At 33.7% G+C, this 18,517-nt stretch overlaps 1 protein-coding gene across 1 annotated transcript; it reads left to right on the top strand.

The window, feature by feature from the left end:
• The first annotated feature begins 648 nt into the window (after positions 1-648).
• Positions 649-18,149, top strand: LOC137400658 (uncharacterized). Its single transcript, XM_068086990.1, has 13 exons — positions 649-757; positions 1,640-1,833; positions 2,809-2,916; positions 3,923-4,033; positions 5,417-5,589; positions 6,625-6,815; positions 7,671-7,773; positions 10,766-10,877; positions 11,762-11,963; positions 13,433-13,625; positions 14,169-14,319; positions 14,628-14,805; positions 18,007-18,149. The coding sequence occupies exons 1-13, from the start codon at positions 664-666 to the stop codon at positions 18,147-18,149; spliced, it is 1,953 nt and encodes a 650-aa protein (XP_067943091.1). The 5' UTR covers positions 649-663.
• Positions 18,150-18,517: the final 368 nt, after the last annotated feature.

The following is an 18,517-nucleotide window of genomic DNA, read 5'->3' as shown; positions in this document are numbered from 1 at the left end:
TTTATTATATTTGTATTATATAATATAAATATAATATATACATTATATTATATTTATATTATACTGTTATATTTTCTTATTTTGTCATTTCACTATGGTTTGTTGTTTGCTATTCTTTACTTAGTTTATTGATCTAATTGGTAAGATTATTGATCCAATTGGTAAGATCTAGCAATGCCCTGCAGACATATAGTTCAATTCGATATATTTCAATTCAGCAGCATAACTGGCTTTGAGGTGCTATTTGTATACCACGAAAAATAACGGGTTACACTTTTAATAGTGCACAAAGTGCTGCCAGTTTTGAACAATATGGTAACTTGATCAACCTTATTTTAGGATGATTCTACTACAATGCTATTGGCTGACAATTGCTGTCTCAGTGATGGCTAACCAATCAGCTTTCAGCGCAGTAAAACAAGGAATTAGTGAAGTTGTGGAGCCAGAGATCAGTGAAGAGATAAGTGAGAATTTCGTAGATGGATTTTTATCTCGCTAATAAAAACAGATGAGAAATTTACATCAAACAATATTTTGTTTTCATTTGCGTTGTCTCTTAAATTTATCTAATTTCATGAGTTTATACTCTTTTATCATTCAGGTAGAATAAATGCTCTGCTGAAGATATACGGTCAGTCAATTCAATGGAGTCAGCAAACATACATGGAGTTCTTAAGATGGATGGGAGACTCAGGCATCGTGCAAGTGAGAAATGTGCAAGCAGGGACTCAACCTTGGACTACCAACACCTGGTCACGTCTGTTTATTATCACATTATTCTTATTATTATTATTCGAAGCAACTATTGACATTGTTATTCTTGTGTTTATTCAGAGTAAAATAAAATGGCAGAGAAAACTGTGATAATTTCAGTTTTATTAATAATAACAACAATATTAATCGTCAAGAAAACTTAAGTTAAAAATAGTAATTAACCACTGGACAAGCTTATAATAACTCTCAATATTAATAACAATGTTTATAATAATAAAAACTGTAATGATATTGATATAAAGAATAGTAATTATTGTTATTAGTGGTTGAAGTGATAATTTCATTGCAATTATAGTAATACTTACAACTACAATACTCCTTTTTACGGCGGTACTTAGTATAAAGATACAATTTATTATAATAACAATAACAAGATATAATTAGTATTATTGTGTGAATAATTATAGTGAGTGTCCTAGTGATATAGATAATAATTACTATAACTATGTCGCTTATTAGAATAACAACAACAATGCTATAAATAAGAATTGTTGTACTAAAAATAATAGTAACAACAATTAATCATAACGATACTAATTATTCCTATTATAATTATGCGAGTTTTCTATTATATATTTATTGTTTCAAAGTAAATAAGTTGAAAAGAGAACTCTAAGAGTTGAGTGTATTAAAACTAAACGGTTTTTTATATCACTAACAAACCGTCTAATTTTATTTATACACATTTCATGTAAACTTTTTTGCCTTTTATATACAGATATATTAAAAGCAATTTTTGTTTGCTTTAAAGTAGTAATATCTTTATCACATCACAGTTACATTTTTTAATTTTATTCTATCCTTGCTGCCTAATAACATATATAATTTGTCAGCACATGAATCTCATCCGATGAACTTGTTCTAGGAGTGAATGGTCAAGCAGCCATACACAACCATGCTAACAATATTCGAACTATTGGAATGGGAGAACTAGGAGTCGTGATGAATGGCGTTCCGTTCAGAACTCGACATAATGACTATAGGTTGAGCCAAGCTCACAGCAACAGCACAGAATTTGGTGCTACTGAACCGGTGGAATTCCCAGCTGTGCCTCCTTCAGTATGTTTGTTCACATTCAAACTTTTAAAAATTTTTTGCATTTCTAGTCAAACGGTGGTGATAAGGCTATAACAAAAGGTGAGCAACTGCGCTTGCATCCGTTCTATCTCGTTAAACTTCTTGGCCAACACTGACAGATTTGATCAATGTGAAGTGTAAAGTTTTTAAAAAAAAGTTAGAAAAGTTTAAAAAACTAAAATTGAGTTTACCAAATATTGAAGTTACTAACTTTAAAAAGGGCCTGAAGTTAGAACAACCAAATCCATTAGCAAAGGATTTGACTCTTTAACCATTACTCCAGCAAGGACTAATTGTATGGTAATCATCAGCTAGACAATCAAGGAGTTATTTTCTCCTATGACAGAACCTGCCAAATTGAATTTAAGAGGTAAGGCTTGTAACTGACATGCAGTAAGAGTGACAGGGATCATAGAATGGTAAAATAGATATACAATGTACATGTATATTCAACTCGATTAAGAAAAGCAATAACTTTATAAGCAAATGAAATGCATATTGACAGCGGTGCTAAAAATCTTGACCTTGACCTTAGAATGAGTAGTTTTTATTACTTATTTTAAGATAGGTGCTAGAACAGTTTAAGAGGTTATGGTGTGCATGGTTACCTGAGTAACCAGCAAAAGAGGATGCTATGTTTATACATGGCTGAGAGAAAAACCATAGATGTTATTAGATCCATTGTTACCTGAGCGAACAGTTATAGATGTTATTGTGTCTATGGCTAAGTGACTAGCCATAGTCAACCAGAGACATAGACAAACCTTGCTCTATTCTGTTCTTCTATCATAAACACATGAAAAAATAGAAAACTGTCTCATCACTGGCTATGTTGGCCGATGGAAGGCACATAAAAGAACTTTGTCACTGCTCGAATCAATAATATTCTATACTGGTCACTGTCATAATGTCTTTACAATTAATCTTGTATAGATTGCAAAAAGGTCGTGTTTGCAGGTTTTAGCACAGCCAACTATTGATGGCCAAATAGCAGAAATGAGGGAATACTTCGTTGCTTGGAAAACCCAAAACCCTAATCATAGAGACTACAAAGAATACTTTCAGGTAACACCTGACATTGAGTATTATAATTGTTTTGTCTATTAAATGTTTAGTTTTAGAATGAACAGTAGGATACATAAAGGATACGAATGATTGGTTCAATGAATGTTCAAACTAATCAATAAGATAACAATCTGTGTATGTTTAGTAAAAGTGTGACATTACGCGTTATCTAGTTTTTTCTAGTGATTGTTGGATTCAAAGAGAAGACAACTTTTAAATTTATGCTTTATAATCGACAATGTACAACAGGTTTTTCAACTCGTTCAGCAAACTGTTACGTACATTTGTTAATAAAGCATTACTATCAGGCATTGGTAAAGATTTGAAAACTTTACTTATTGTTTGAAGTCAATAATAATATAGTAATAATATAATAATGATATAATAGTAATAAGAATAATGTCAACCATACACTTATATGTAATTGAATGTTAAATATGTTTTCAAATCTTCGTTTGTTATTAGAGAAATAAAAAATTCTTTGCTTGCACTTTTTTGCTTATTATATAACTTCTACATTGTAAGTACTCAATACAATAATTGCTAATCTATACTTAATTAAAAATATGTAATATTTGAAGACGTGCATTGCTTATTTTTACTACAAATAGAGCTGTGCCCATCACAAACCACGGTTAGAGGTTAGGAAAAAAATCTGCATGGTGCAGGATTCAAACCTGCGACAACCCAGTTGGCACATCACACACTACAGCCTGCGCTATTCTATCACTTTCAGTTGTTATAGAATTATTGCGCTATACTTATACTCTGTGCTTTAATGACATGCCTGAAATTTTCTCACGTCAGAACAGGCTGCCATGGTATTCATACATATAATATATAATTTATACAATGTATGTATCTTTAAACATATGAACTGCTGATGTATATATGTGAAATGATTCCAAACTAGCCATTTCACTTAAGCTTTTCGAACAAAATAAAACTTAGAAGAAAGGGAGTTATCTTCACAAAAGAGTAGACAATTCTTTATTGCCACTTGTAGCCTGTGCTCACATATATGCAAGGAATGTGGACTATAGACGAAGGAACTGTAGATGAGCCCTTCTTCTCTGATCGTCACTCGATACAGGCTGAAACTTGGTTTAAACTCCAGGTAACTTACTGATTCGATGAATCCTAGGCTAAACCAAGACCTTTGACTCAACAGAAGACCTTCATGGTTGTGTCATTTGTTCAACTTTAGACAAGCCTCATGTCCAATGAGTAGTAGGAGATGTTCACTACTTTCACCTATGTTTTGCTAAAGTAAAGTATATTATATAATCTGTTTCAGGCTTAAACTTGCCACTTGCCAAAGCATCCATTGAATTCTTGTATTTCATTAAATTTCTTAACATCATAATAATTATACGATAGAGATAGAAAGATTTAACAGTTTAATAAGCAATAATTTTTAAATGAGATTTGTAAACATCAAGTTGAAATATCGTGTTATGAATGTTATCACTATACCTATGTAACTTGAAACTACATGATCATGGGATGATGACCTAGTTACAAGCACAGTGGATGACCTAGTTACCAGTATATAACCTAGTTACAAGCATAGCGGATAACCTAGTTACCAGTGCAGTGGATGACCTAGTTACCAATGCCGTGGATGACCTAGTTACTAGTGCAGCGAATGACCTTTTTGCAAGTACATTAAATGAACTCATTAACGGAACAACGGGTTACATAGTGACCCATTGTGTATTGTGGATGACCTAATTACAAGTTTATATGTGTGTGTCCATAAAAGATCAAGTATGATGTCTGCTTTGTTTACTGCAAGGAGAGGCTGTGTGTGTTTTAAGAGCATTGTTGTACCAACAACATCTCTGTGATCTTGGCTGGACATGTCTGAGTCTAGTAACAAAACCTCAATAACTAGTTATATAAGATTAGATGTGATATCTGTCAACACCAGTGACATTTGGGAATTGAACCTCAACTTGTTGTGTGCAGGTCAGGCACTTTAGACCACTAGGCCACGGCTGCTCTTAACAGATATTTAAGATATTTTAATATATCAAAACCTCAATGATTGGAGACATGCTCAGTGGCAGAGAGCGATATAAGGCTGCACGCCCTTCCTGTCACTACCAGTGATCTTTTCTGGTAATAAACTCCAGCCTGCTGCTTACAGGATAGGTTCTCTAGGCTCTCTGTGTTGTAAATATATGGAAGAATGGTATGTATGTCTGTTGTTATGAAAGTAAGGTTTGGAAACAAGTGTAGAGACCGATATATGTAAAACATTTTTTGGCAAATGCTCCATACAATTTCTCCTTGCTATACTCGTTCAGTTAACTCAAAATAAAAATTCAGAGTTTCTCCTGAGTTGTTTTACAACAGCAGTATTTATGGGCAGACTCCACTACCTACCCGACTGTCATGCTACTAATTCTAAGGCTTGTTTCAGCTGATATTCATTACTCAAACTTTTATATTTTACCAAAAGAAAATTTTTATTGAAATGATGATTTGATTGCAGGAAGATGTCATGCACTCAGTTTGGACCGGAAAAAAGGACATAGGAGAGAACTTAGCTATCCTTCCCACAATGTACTACGATGTGGGGGATGATGGTACACCCCTGCTAGCTCAATGGAACTACAACATTCTTACCCACAAGATTAGCAGCAATAATTCTGTTGAACTTTCCAGGTTCCCTTTTTACTTTTTTACAAATCATAATTATGATCTGGGTGAAAAATTGTTTTAACTGACATGAACCTTATTAAAAACTGGTTTAATTTTAACATACACAATAAATTTAGCAATTTGAGTTTTCAGAAAAACACCTGAACCAAAATCTTAGCAGTATGAATGTATTTCACTTAATATTAATAGCGCTTCAGCGACATTAATATTGCTAATGATCTCCTGAGCTCTTGACCTCCTGACCTCAGTGCGTAAACTTCAATTTTATGTTCAAATAAAAAGCTTGTTATGGTAATGCTAATATGAATTGTTTGTGCCTTTGGTTTGCCTTCTTTGGTCTTCAGTAATCGGTAACTCATACAGCTTCCACAATTCTTGGAGGAATTTTGTTTTTTGAGTTTTTTTTTTCTTTTTTGCAAAAGTTATTTTTATGAAGCATTGAAGAGCAAACCTAGCTTTTCGCAATTCAATAATATGTGGACATAGCGCGTCAGTGGTTCAAGCCTCATTACAGGATGTTAGGAAGGGCATCCGGTCTTAAATTCCGATCTTGTGTCAAGGGAGACAACCCTAACAAAAAAACTTTGAAGTAAACAACAGGAGGTCACCTCAGTACCCTCGCAGACAGGCTTTTAAAATGTCTAATCCAAACAATTGGAAATGATCGTGGCATGAGGGACCCGCCTAGAGTAGAATTTCTTTCACATGGCGTTAGCCTGGTGTTATATTTATGTTTATTTTATTTAGTTATATTTATGTTTATTATATTTAGTTATATTTATGTATTGGAAAGATGGTGACACGCTACTTTTACCCACATCCCTCTGGCAGCCTTAATCCTAGTGAAAGGTCAATTATGACTACATGATAAATCTGCAGCTGACTCAGACAGAGTCTTCTTCCCACGCCACCTCATGATGCGGCTAATATGATTTTAACTACCAACATTGATAACTTGGTTTAAGTTTATTGTTTTATTAATCAACATCAAAGTCTGATAGTTGCCATGCCGATAAGTATTTTGCTTATTATGTGCAGGTTTCGTCTAGTCAAGGATTTGTCTCCCATGATGCGCAGCTCTAAAAGTGAAGAGGATTTTATTAAAACAAGATCGGCACGATTTCAGCTTCATCCTGCATTGCCATCAGAGTCATATGATGGGGTGTGGAGAGAAGAGGGGAACACAGGCTATGCTAATTATTTAGAATCTTTGATGAAGGAAGTGCCAGGTTTGAATTCAAGCATGAAATGTAATCATAGGAAGTGAAGTCACAAAAGTATAAGAATTAGGAATTGTCAGTAAGTTGGGAGAACAATTAGCAAAAAATATGCCGATTATAAAATTTAATAGCACCAAACAAAGTCATGAAAAAGAGGAATACATGAAGGCATGACGCAAAGAAAAGGAGTGGAAATTGACAATAGTTTAGATAAAAAATACAAAAGATTGGTACATTTTGAAACAGCTAAACTGCTTAACAAAAAAGCCCTTTAAAACAGCATTTTTATTACTTGATATAGATGATGAACAACTACATTCAACATGTATTTTGAAGGATGTAGTTATTTTTTCACGGAAAGAAATATCTTACTTCTACGGAGATGTCTAGTCAGCTGAGGCAATGATGATCTGCAGGCTTATGTTATTATTCAGTGTATAATGGAGTATGTTTGAGATTTGAGACAATCTTAAGCTCCTGAAAATTTAAATTTTTCTGACAACTATTGACTGCAAGTAAGCAAAAAACACAATTTTTGTAAAATAAAGCTTAATTTGTTGAAAAAATTTCACATTCTCAAATTTCATTAAGTACAAAAGCATAATTGCACTTTTCCCTTTCTAAGATGCTTAAGTAAATTTACAAACTTCATTTTTTAGTTTGTTTCAAGCTATTCATCATGACCATGCAGAACGGAACACTATCTACTGGGAAAACATTTGAAGAAAATTTACATTTTTAAATTTCCTCCAACAACTGCACTTTAATCTTGTTTGTGAACATTCACTATAAGTCTTTGCTTGTTTTAGTCAGATTATGACCAGTTAGTCTAGTTAAGTTACATCTATGCTTTATCTGCTGCAGGATTGGACAACTACCAAGCAGATATCCTCGACTCTAACTTCGGTTCAGAACCTTTAAAGGATGTTGATGGTACAACCAACCTTAATGCTGGATATTATCACAGGTAGTGTGTCTACCAGCAAACTGTTGAACTTTTCTTTTATAGCAGCTTGACTGATTTCAGGTTTCGGCCTTGTAGGTCCTCACTTTGTTAGGCCATTCAAAAAAAATTTTGTTTTGCAAGAAAGTACTACATTTTTTCTTTTTGCCTACAAAAACTAATAATTAATAAATATAACACTTATACTAGTTGCAATATTAGTAAAAACAATATTAGTAGTAATGATATTAATAATAAAAAAATTAAATCTGTAATGATAATATTAATAATAATAACAAAAGCAATAATGACAATTATACCCCTGTAATAATAGTACTAGTAATAATAATAATAAAACTTATACTACTCTAATGATAATATTAGTAATAATGATCATAATAATGATACTAGTGTCAATAAAAAGGTAAGGCTGCAGGAACACCGGCTGTCAGACACCGTGAAAAGCTCAAACATCAATGACTTTGCATGGGAAAACTCATGAAGACTAAGACTGCGAAAGGACCGAAGGAGAAAAATAAACCAAATTGGTTCAAGGGAATGGGAAGTCTCCACTCAAGCGAGCTTTTTTAGCTCGTTTGAGCTATGGCTTTAGCTCTTTCGACTCAAAAGAGCTAAAATCATACTTACAGATGAATTTACACAAAAAGTTATGTAGATCTTATCAGAGTGTATCGGTATGTTTCTATCATTTTTTTTAGTTTTGATGTTTGAGATGATCAGCTTGCCAAGATATTTAAGATTAATATCGGCAAAACCTGATCGCAGTTAAAACACTCAGAAAAAATGTGCCAAAATGACACCACTAGTTGATATCGCTGCGATAGCTAATATCGGCTATTACGTTCAAGTTAATGTGTTTTTATACTGTTGGTCTCTTTGCAACTATAGAAATCATAATCGCACTTTCACTTGATCTGATTGTTGTAATCGAGATCAAGTTTTATTAATTTTAATCTTGAAACATCCTGGCAGTCAGATCACCTTAAAGATTAAAAGCAAATGATAAAAAAGTATTAATACTTTTCGATAAGATTTACTAAAGATTTTGTGCAAGTTTATCTTGAAGGAGAGAAAGTTTGAGGAAAGAAACAGAAGGTTCTTGATGAAAGCAATTAATCATGTTCTAACAATCAGGAATTACGAAGTCAGCACCTGCTACCGAATAAATCTACTGAATGTATGGAGAAGCTTTTAATCTGTGAACTTGAGAAGCTTGCTAGGGTAAATCTAGAAAACATGACAAAATAACAGTAATCACCTTTTGGAAGTTCTAGAGAGCTAAGTCTAATATCACAGATGACCAATCTAGTTCTTGACAACAACAATATCAAGATGTTATAAAACATGCTGATACGAGCAATTGCAAAAAGGAAGCGAGTTATTGTAATTGTTGCCAAATGAAACTCTAAGGTTATAATTCCTAAATTTTTGGAGTGAATGAAAAAACAAGATAAGATAGTAAAATACTAAGAGCTAACATTACAAATCAGTGAAATGTGAAACTTAAAAGCATACTGTTTCTTTCATAATTTTATTCTCACTGTCAATAAGTAATATTACCCAATAGCTTTTAGAGTCATTTTTTTGCCTCAACGCCCCTTTGGTATCGTAACGAAAATTATTTTTCAGACTTGTTACCTGCGTAAATGTCCTAGAGAACCACATGTAAATTTCAGAACAACTGTTTGATTAGCAGTCAGTTTTGATACCCATAATATATATATATATATATAACAAAATAAAATCTTTACTGCAATAAGATGGAATGGTTAGCAGTTTGAGACTGTATCATATTACAAAGTTTTCAAGACGTCCTCCAAATGTCACAATCTGTTTCAACTCTGTAGTTTTAAGTCAATGACCCCTTAGTGTTCACTTGAGTGATAGTTTCACTTCACAATAATAATCTTTACTATAATAACAGACGTATCTGTTCATTCGTTTGTCCGTCCGTCCAAAACCACAGTTGAGAGTTGGAAAAAAGATTGCATCATATGGGATTTAAACAAGTGAATTTTACTTTGGTAGACTGACACTATACTACCGCGCTACTCGAATGCTCACTGGCTTTCCAGAATACTTGTACATATAGTTATCACACCTGACAATCTATTATAGCACTCTAAACTGCCAGGGCGCTAGTAGTAGTAACAGTTGCTAAAATCTCTTCTCAGAAAAGTCAGTAGAAAATAAAATCGAACAATAAACTACTTTAGTTTTTTCTTTCCTCCATAGTAGTACTGAACAGTTTACATTAAATGATGACTCTAAAATCATCAAAGATAGTCAGATGTAAGTTTCTTTACCAAATTCTGTTGAAGTGATCCACAAACAGCTTACAATTGTACAAAGATTTTTTCAAACTAAATCTTTTAGAAATTCAAAATGGGTTTTTATTAAATTTTATATACTTAACATAGTTATTCATAAGTTGACTGTCTTTCATAGGCTGCCAGAGTACTAATAGTAATAAAAGTAAATATTCTCTAAAAGTCAGTAAAAAATAAAAATGAACAGTATATATTTAGTATTCATTTTTCTTTCATACTACTACTGAAAATGTACACGCAACATGAGTGCACTGTAGGATGCACTAGGCACGCAGGATATCAAAGTTACCTATGCGCTGGTAGCAAACATTTTTAAGTTAACAAACTTTCTAGGCTGGGACCTGAGAATTTTGCCTACAAACCCTTCAGACATATTAAATATTTAGTAAATGAATTTGCACAATAGCATACAGTGATATAGAAACATGAAAACGTGTACATATAGCTAGCTAATTATTTGTTCATTTTAGGGTGTACTTTGCAATAATGGCAATGTCTTTTTTAGCTATATTAGAAAATACATCCAGCCATGTTGGAAATATTTATTTGCGAGAGATTAAATGGGTAGAGCAGAATTGTTTTTAAAACGCACATCTCCATGTTTCCTTGCAAATGACTTCTCTAGCGCTTTGACATTGACAGTGTTTTCTATGATACACTTGCAGATACTACAGTCAGTCACGTGACGCCTCTGGCTTTACAAAGACAGCGCGTGGATTTGCTGATTCTAATCTTTTTGTCGCCTACAACACTCAGCCAAATGTTGCTCCAATCAAGGTTTGACTCTATAAAATATTTGTCTCTATGGTAGTGCCTATTTTTGTGCATAAGAGGGTAAGGCAAATCCAAACATGGAGTAAAGTTTAATTCATCTACAGGTATCTTTAAATCCTTTGAGACACCTAGCGACGTATCTGGAGCTAGATTTGAAATTTCATTCCAACAATCATGAGCAAATGCAAAATACATTATATGTCACTAGAGCCGCGTAACACTTGAATTTGAACGCAATGGCCGATGTGAATACGAGATAGAGAGACAGGCTTCCTTGCAACTTGTACACCATTTTGGGCAAGTCTGGGGTTATTTTTTTCTTCAGCCTGTGATCATTGGAATGAATTTTTGTTAATTTTAATCTTGAAACATCATGGAAGTCAGATCACCCAAAACAACAAACAAAATCTCAAATGATTAAAAACATTTATACTTTCTGATAATATCTATTAAAGTTTGGTATAATCCCATCTTTAAATGTGACATGATTTGGTATGTCAGAGCTAAGAGATATTTTTACCCCCTTACTGAAATTCTTGTGCTAGGTTTATGATGGTACTCAAGCTAAATTCAAACTAGCAAGGTTATGTTATATATGGTTTTAAAGGTCAATAGGTTAAAACAAGCGCTGGTAGGTAGTATTACCTGTTGAGGAAGAATAGCAACCATTAGCGTGTGCTTGATATTCAACCGAGAATGAAACACAATAGCAGGTGTTCAGGTTGCACAAATGTAATTATTAGAGTGAGTAGTTGATAACAGATCATTGTAACTCAAAGAAAAAATGCAACTATCTTTTATGAAAATTTCAAGGATTTTGACTATTGGGATCAGATGGTGGAGCTCAAAAAGTATAGTTGAGGTATTTCAATTCTTACAACTATTAGGTAAGAAAGAGTAGACGGGGCAACTCGGATTTGTACGAGGAGGTGCGGGTGTCATACGCCCTTCCTTTAGAGATTGTATACATGACGCCACTTCTTCGCTGGAATCCTTACAATATTGAGTACCACGAGGACACGGATGTACCAACCATCGGTAATGGAACTAGGAGGAATGGACAGAACAGCACAGCAAAGGCATACAATGGTAATAAGCATGTGAAAACAAACCTTTTTAATACGTTAGTTGGCTCGCTGACCGACCTACAGATGTAGACAATTGAACCAGCGGAACAAGTAAATTGATGTCTATATTGATAAATCTCACTATGTCATTGTGTGCGTGCACATGTGTCTGCTAGTCTGTGTGAATGCTACGCGCTTCCACATTTTTTGACGGATTTTATCCAAGCTTAACACGCATCCTTTCGCATGGTCGGTAAAGTATATGGTTTCAAAACTCTGTCTGGTTCCTGTGAAACAGATGGAGTTTTGTCTGAATGGTAAGGGCAGGTCTGAGTCTGTTGTAGAGATGTTCTGAATTAGTGAAGGTTTTCTAAGGAACTTTCTGTTTGTTTAAGTTTGAAGTTTCGGCATAAAGTAGTTCCTGAGAGCAGCTTCTGAGAGCCAGATCGAGTTTTGGTTTCAAAATCTTGGTTATTAGAATATTTAGTCTTATTTTTTAAATATTTTTTATTTTTAAAATATTTAAAAAAAAGTACAGTAGTTCCTTCAACCAGCTCCTGAGAGCCAGATGGAGTTTGGGTTTTAAAATATTGGTTATTAGAATATTTGGTTTTATTTTAAAAATATTTTTTATTTTAAAATATTGGTTATTAGAGTAAACCAAATATTAATATTTGGTTTTAAAAGTCCATCTGGCTCCCAAGAACCAGCCTCTTAAACACCCATCTGCAGACTATCTGTGTGAAAATAAAAGGAATCCCAGACATCACCGGGCCTGCTACTATTTCTCATAAAATGAGCTGAGTTCTATATGGTCTTCGTGCATCCATTCATCCTACTGGTAAAGTTTTTGTGCATTTCAATTGATTAATTGATTTTACTTAGACTAAACTTGATGAAGGTAGCTTTAACGTAAAATAGCTCTAAACCAAAAATATATTTTGATCTCAATCAAGTCACAAAAGTTTTCTCACCTTCAAAATCGATTTCTACTTTATAATTGGCAATTGTCACAATTATTACCAAAAAAGACAAACTATATTCCCTATTACCTTGTGCCAAAACACCAAACTTGAACAAATAGGAAGTTTCTTAGACACCTCCACTAATTCAGAACTGCCCTACAACAGACTCAGACCTCCCCTTACCATTTAGACCTGCCATACACGTTCATCTGCTCCAAGTTATCAAACCTGCCTCATATAATCAGACTTGCCCTCCACATTCACACCGTGTTCAGATAGTTAGACCTGCTCTCCATGTTCGGACTTGCCCTACATGTTCAGACCTACCTAACATATTTAGACCTGCTGTACATATTCAGACCTGCACCAATATTCAGACCTGCCGTAACATTCAGACCTGCTCTACATATTCAGATCTGCCCTACATATTCATACCTGCCGTAACATTCTGACCTGCCCTACATATTCACACCTGTCGTAACATTCAGATCTGCCCTACATATTCAGACCTGCCCTACTTATTTAGGCACATCCAGCAAATACTACTACAGATGTCCAGCAAAGTTTTTTGAAAGTGTTGATGAAAATGGAGATCCAGCTGACACAGCAAAAGATTATGTTTTTGTTCTGGACAAAGATGGTGAGGTGCGACGAACAGTAGCGTCTGGTACCAGAATCTTTCTGCCTAACATTCCTGGTTTAGGAAATCTTAGAACAAGGTTGGTTTCCTTCTTTTTAATTCTGATTTTTGGACAAAGCCTGCCCCAGCAAAATCCTGAGGAACTTTGAAGTTAGACCTACTACTACTAATATCTGTTATTTGTTTGATTACAACTAAAAATATTTCATTTACTTAAATGGATTGAAAAGGCTTGGTATTACTTTTGCTGTCAAACATAAACATGATGTAAAATTTAACATAGAATTTATATTTTCTTTGTATTTTGTAAGTTATTGTTCTTGTTATCGCTCACTAAATTATTATAGCATAAAGAGTACGCTGTATGAATTTCACAAAATAGATTTTTTTTAAACCAAAATGAGTAACAAAACATCATGATTATTAAACATAACATTGGCCTATACACCAATAAAATAAGATCGTTCTATATTACGCTGTTTTGGCAATTATATTCATATCAAAAATAGCTACAGCTCCATCTGATTAGGTATGCTGGAAAGGGCCACCTCAAGACTAATCACATGAAAACTCAATAGTCTTACGTTTGACCAACAACTATGCTTTTGACATGTGGTTGCAGATTTCCTATATTCAATGTATACCAAGAGGGCTCAGGAACTTACAAAGAGTTGTCTGCTCTAAAAGACATAACTCTTGATGCGCCTCAACATATTCACTTGTACGATAATGTATTAGGCGGGTTCAGCGCTTCTCAGTTCAATGGGGCGGAGGTGAGTTTTCAATAAACTTTTTATTTATGTGGTTTGGAATAACATAACTACAATCGCCATAATTTTTTGAGATAATGTCATTTTTCAACCCATCAATAGGGAACGACGAGTTATAAGGTTAAAACTATTCTGCTGCATCACTTGACGCTATGTAATATGAGTAGACACAAATAAGGAGAAATGATATATAGTTACACGTCATGGACTACATCTGTAAGCCCAAGATACCTGTCATAAACTAATGTAAAACCAAAGTCCTACATGAATGGCATATGACCAACTTATCAATGTATCAATTGGCTTTGCAGAAGTTTACATTTGCTCTGAGACATTCTACAAGAAAGCCTCATACACACGAGTTTCTGCTCTCAGCTAATCAGCTTAGGGCAATGAGAGCTGGTGCAGGACATCCTGGCTATGTTGTACAAGTGCAGACAACTACTATGGCCAATCATAATCATGACCTGGTTGTTGGACTAACTACGGGTGAGTGATGAATCATGATAGCATTACTAGTGATAATAGCATTACTAGTGATAATATCATTACTAGTGATAATAGCATTACTAGTGATAATAGTATTACTAGTGATAATAGCATTACTAACGACGATAGCATTACTAACGACGATAGTATTACTAACGACAATAGTATTACTAACGACCATAGCATTACTAACGACGATAGTATTACTAACGACGATAGTATTACTAACGGCGATAGTATTACTAACGACGATAGTATTACTAACGACGATAGTATTACTAACGACGATAGTATTACTAACGACGATTGTATTACTAACAACGATAGTATTACTAAAGACGATAGTATTACTAACGACGATAGTATTACTAACAACGATAGTATTACTAACGACGATTGTATTACTAACAACAATAGTATTGCTAAAGACGATAGTATTACTAACGACAATAGTATTACTAACGACGATAGTATTACTAAAGACGATAGTAATACTAACGATGATAGTATTACTAACGACGATAGTATTACTAGCGATAATAGCAATTCTATTAATGATAGCAATGCAAGCGTCGATAGCAATGATAGCATTACTACTGACGATGGTATTCGTATGAATATCGATATTCGTATTTGTATGATGGTATGAACAGATATCTAGATCAACTCGATACGTAGTATCTGTCTTAATTAAATTTCACATGATGCTGTATATCTTTTAGTTTTATTTTGAAAATCATAACTTTATTTTTCGACCATCAACTATTATGAAAATATTATGCATTTGCTCATTACCTTATGTACCAAATCATTATTATTTCTATGTTTATTAACTCTGTCACTTCACTTTTGTGATGTTTAGGGGCCAGCAATAAGGGTCTATAGGACAACCTTGTAACATCCTTGTAAACATTTCTATGCGATCACCTCAGTGTAAATAAAGGCTCAAGATAGGTAGGAAATAAGTACAACATAGGTATTTACTAATTCTTATGTTTATGTGTGATTCTGCCCTTGTTATAGCCATTCAACAAATTTGTCATTCAAGCATACCCTAACAGCATGATGCTACAACTAGAATCCAAATTCTGTTGCTTATGATTTGTGACAAGGCTAAAGGTTTATTTGATTAGCTCTCTCTCTTACGTAAAGTTATAATTTTAGCATCAATAGTCCTAGATTATTCTACCAGCATCTAACAACTGCTCACCATTGATTGACATGTAGCAATTTGCTATAGTACTCAGGCTTTGTAAAGTTTAGCGAAGCCTTGCTGAAAATTCATATAAAAATATATTTTCGGTTTTAAATTTAATGCTGAAAATATTTAAAGAATTCTATTAAAGTTTTAATAGAAAACTTATCTTTTAAATTTTTAGCCAAAATATATCATAGCTGCTATCAAGCATTGTAGTTTTTAGACTTTTACTGACATCTAATAATTATTAGCTCATTTGCCTTGTGGATCGATCAGCAGAGATTCAGATGCCCGGAAAGTTTTATTATTAAATCAAATACGTATTGACTATCAAAGCGTGTTATTACCACACCACATTACTTGATGACTGGTAATATCAGTAGATTTAGATAAACAGATGATGCATGGTATATGATGGAATGTGATTGTCTATTAATGACAGGACTCGGCATTTAAACGCATTGGCAAAAATACCATTTTTAGAAGTTGCCTCCTTTGGTCAGATATTAAGAATTAATCCTATTCGAGTTTGAAATGATGTAAAAATTTAAGGACACAAATTCCAACAATATAACTTTGTTTTTCTTTGTCTCAGCATCCGCTTTAAGCAATATAATATAATGGCTAATATAACTGATCAGACAATTTAACTTAATGAAAAGCAAGTCACTTGTATATTGCAATATCACCATGGTGACAACTGCAATGGTGTGGTAAATAAGTGTATTCAGTTATTAGCAGTTATCTCCTCGTATACAAACAGTGTAAAAGGAAATAACTCCCAACTACTTGTCCAAAACGTACCTTCTTATTGTTCACTGAATTTGCCCAGTAAATGTACCTGTGGAGCCAATGGATCAGGCTGCTAGAGAATCCTTATATGGTTAGAGCTAGACATACAGTAGTCAGCCGCTGCTATGTCTACATCTCCTAACCACTCATCCAAGCAGTACACAAATCAACTTTTGCTTTCTAGCTAAATGGAAAGACAACTCTTTCCATAAGATTTATTTACATCGACCTGGACATGTATATAGACCCTGCTTAACTTTATGGAAACTTAGGGGAGACAACTCTTTACTTAGAAGTATTTTTGTCAATTTAGGAAGCCTGATCATAGGTAAATCGATCGCAAGATAGCTGATGAATCAGAGTCAAGAATTTAGACCAGAAACTTTTAGCCTATGTGAAGGTATACAAGTGAGTGGATAACTCCACATGCAAAATGCAAACATCTAAAACAATGAAAAGATAGATATGATAAGAAATATAGACCTTAGAGCATCGTCAGTATATTTACAACATATTAAGATACGACAATTAATCCAACATGAATTTATTAAAAGTGTACATTGACTAAAGTTGAATGCACTATCTAAAATACACAAGATCAAAATGTGTTTTCTAACATAATATTAACAGAGTAATGCAATAATATATATACATCTGTCTATCATTCGCATGTCCAGTTATAGCAATAAAGTTTTAGGAACAAAAAAGCCGCTACACACTGAAAGTGAACTCAGAAACCCTAGTTCTACAGATAGACATGCTATCGCTACGCCATACAGCCTACTTGCCATACTATAGAATAATTGTGCACATATTTATTACACCTGTCATGCATTAATAGTGATTGATTAAAATACCCATGCTTCAGCTAGCACGCTTAAACTAACTTACTATAAAAAAAATTTACTAGAAGAAAAATACAAGTCCAGACCTCAAAATGCCATAAATATTTGTATACATGGTATAAACTCAATTGAACTCATAGCATACACAAACACTAACAAACGCCTTCATTTAAAAGCTAGAATGATGAATGCTGTATATGTTGATTAAAAATAAATCTTTTTTTGTGCAAAAACTTTTTCATTACCTGTACAATAATGACATTCATCTAGTTGTAAAATAAAATGATACCATAGTAGAAAAATAGTAAGTCATAGATTTATCCCTCTGATATACGCTTCACTTACTACTTTTATTAATTGTTTTAGTCTTGTCATCGCTGCTCTCTGGTTTCTATACAGGTGGAAAGTATATCAGAATATTTGAATGCGACCGGCAGAATGCCTGCCAAGATGGTCATGCCAAGGATGTGGATTGTCTAGACTGTGCGCTGGGCATGCTCGACCCGTAGCCTTTCTAGTGAGAAATCAACGCAGAATTCAAACAATTTACTTTTTATTCTTTTCTTGCAAGGTCATCATTTTCTTTATATAAATTACTCAAGAAGTTTAATTTCCTATAGCATCTTTATATAACCTCCAATTACAATTCCAATAAATACTATTGCATGGACATACCTACTGAATGCACACTTATGAGTTAGATCGTGCGGCAGGTTCTTAGTCTACGCAAGTTTTCTTTCAGAATTTTCACTCTTTCAGTTACTACTTTCAACACAGACAACACTTACCTCACTTTTAGTCAAGAAGCTTACAATTTTTAACGAATTACAGCAGCATTTACAAAATGACATAGGGGTTTTTGAAGCTAGACCAAAAA

Source organism: Watersipora subatra, chromosome 7, assembly GCF_963576615.1.
Source record: "Watersipora subatra chromosome 7, tzWatSuba1.1, whole genome shotgun sequence".
NCBI lineage: Eukaryota > Metazoa > Bryozoa > Gymnolaemata > Cheilostomatida > Watersiporidae > Watersipora > Watersipora subatra.
The sequence above is the reverse complement of the archived record's forward strand: the minus strand, read 5'-3'. Positions and strand labels throughout refer to the sequence as shown.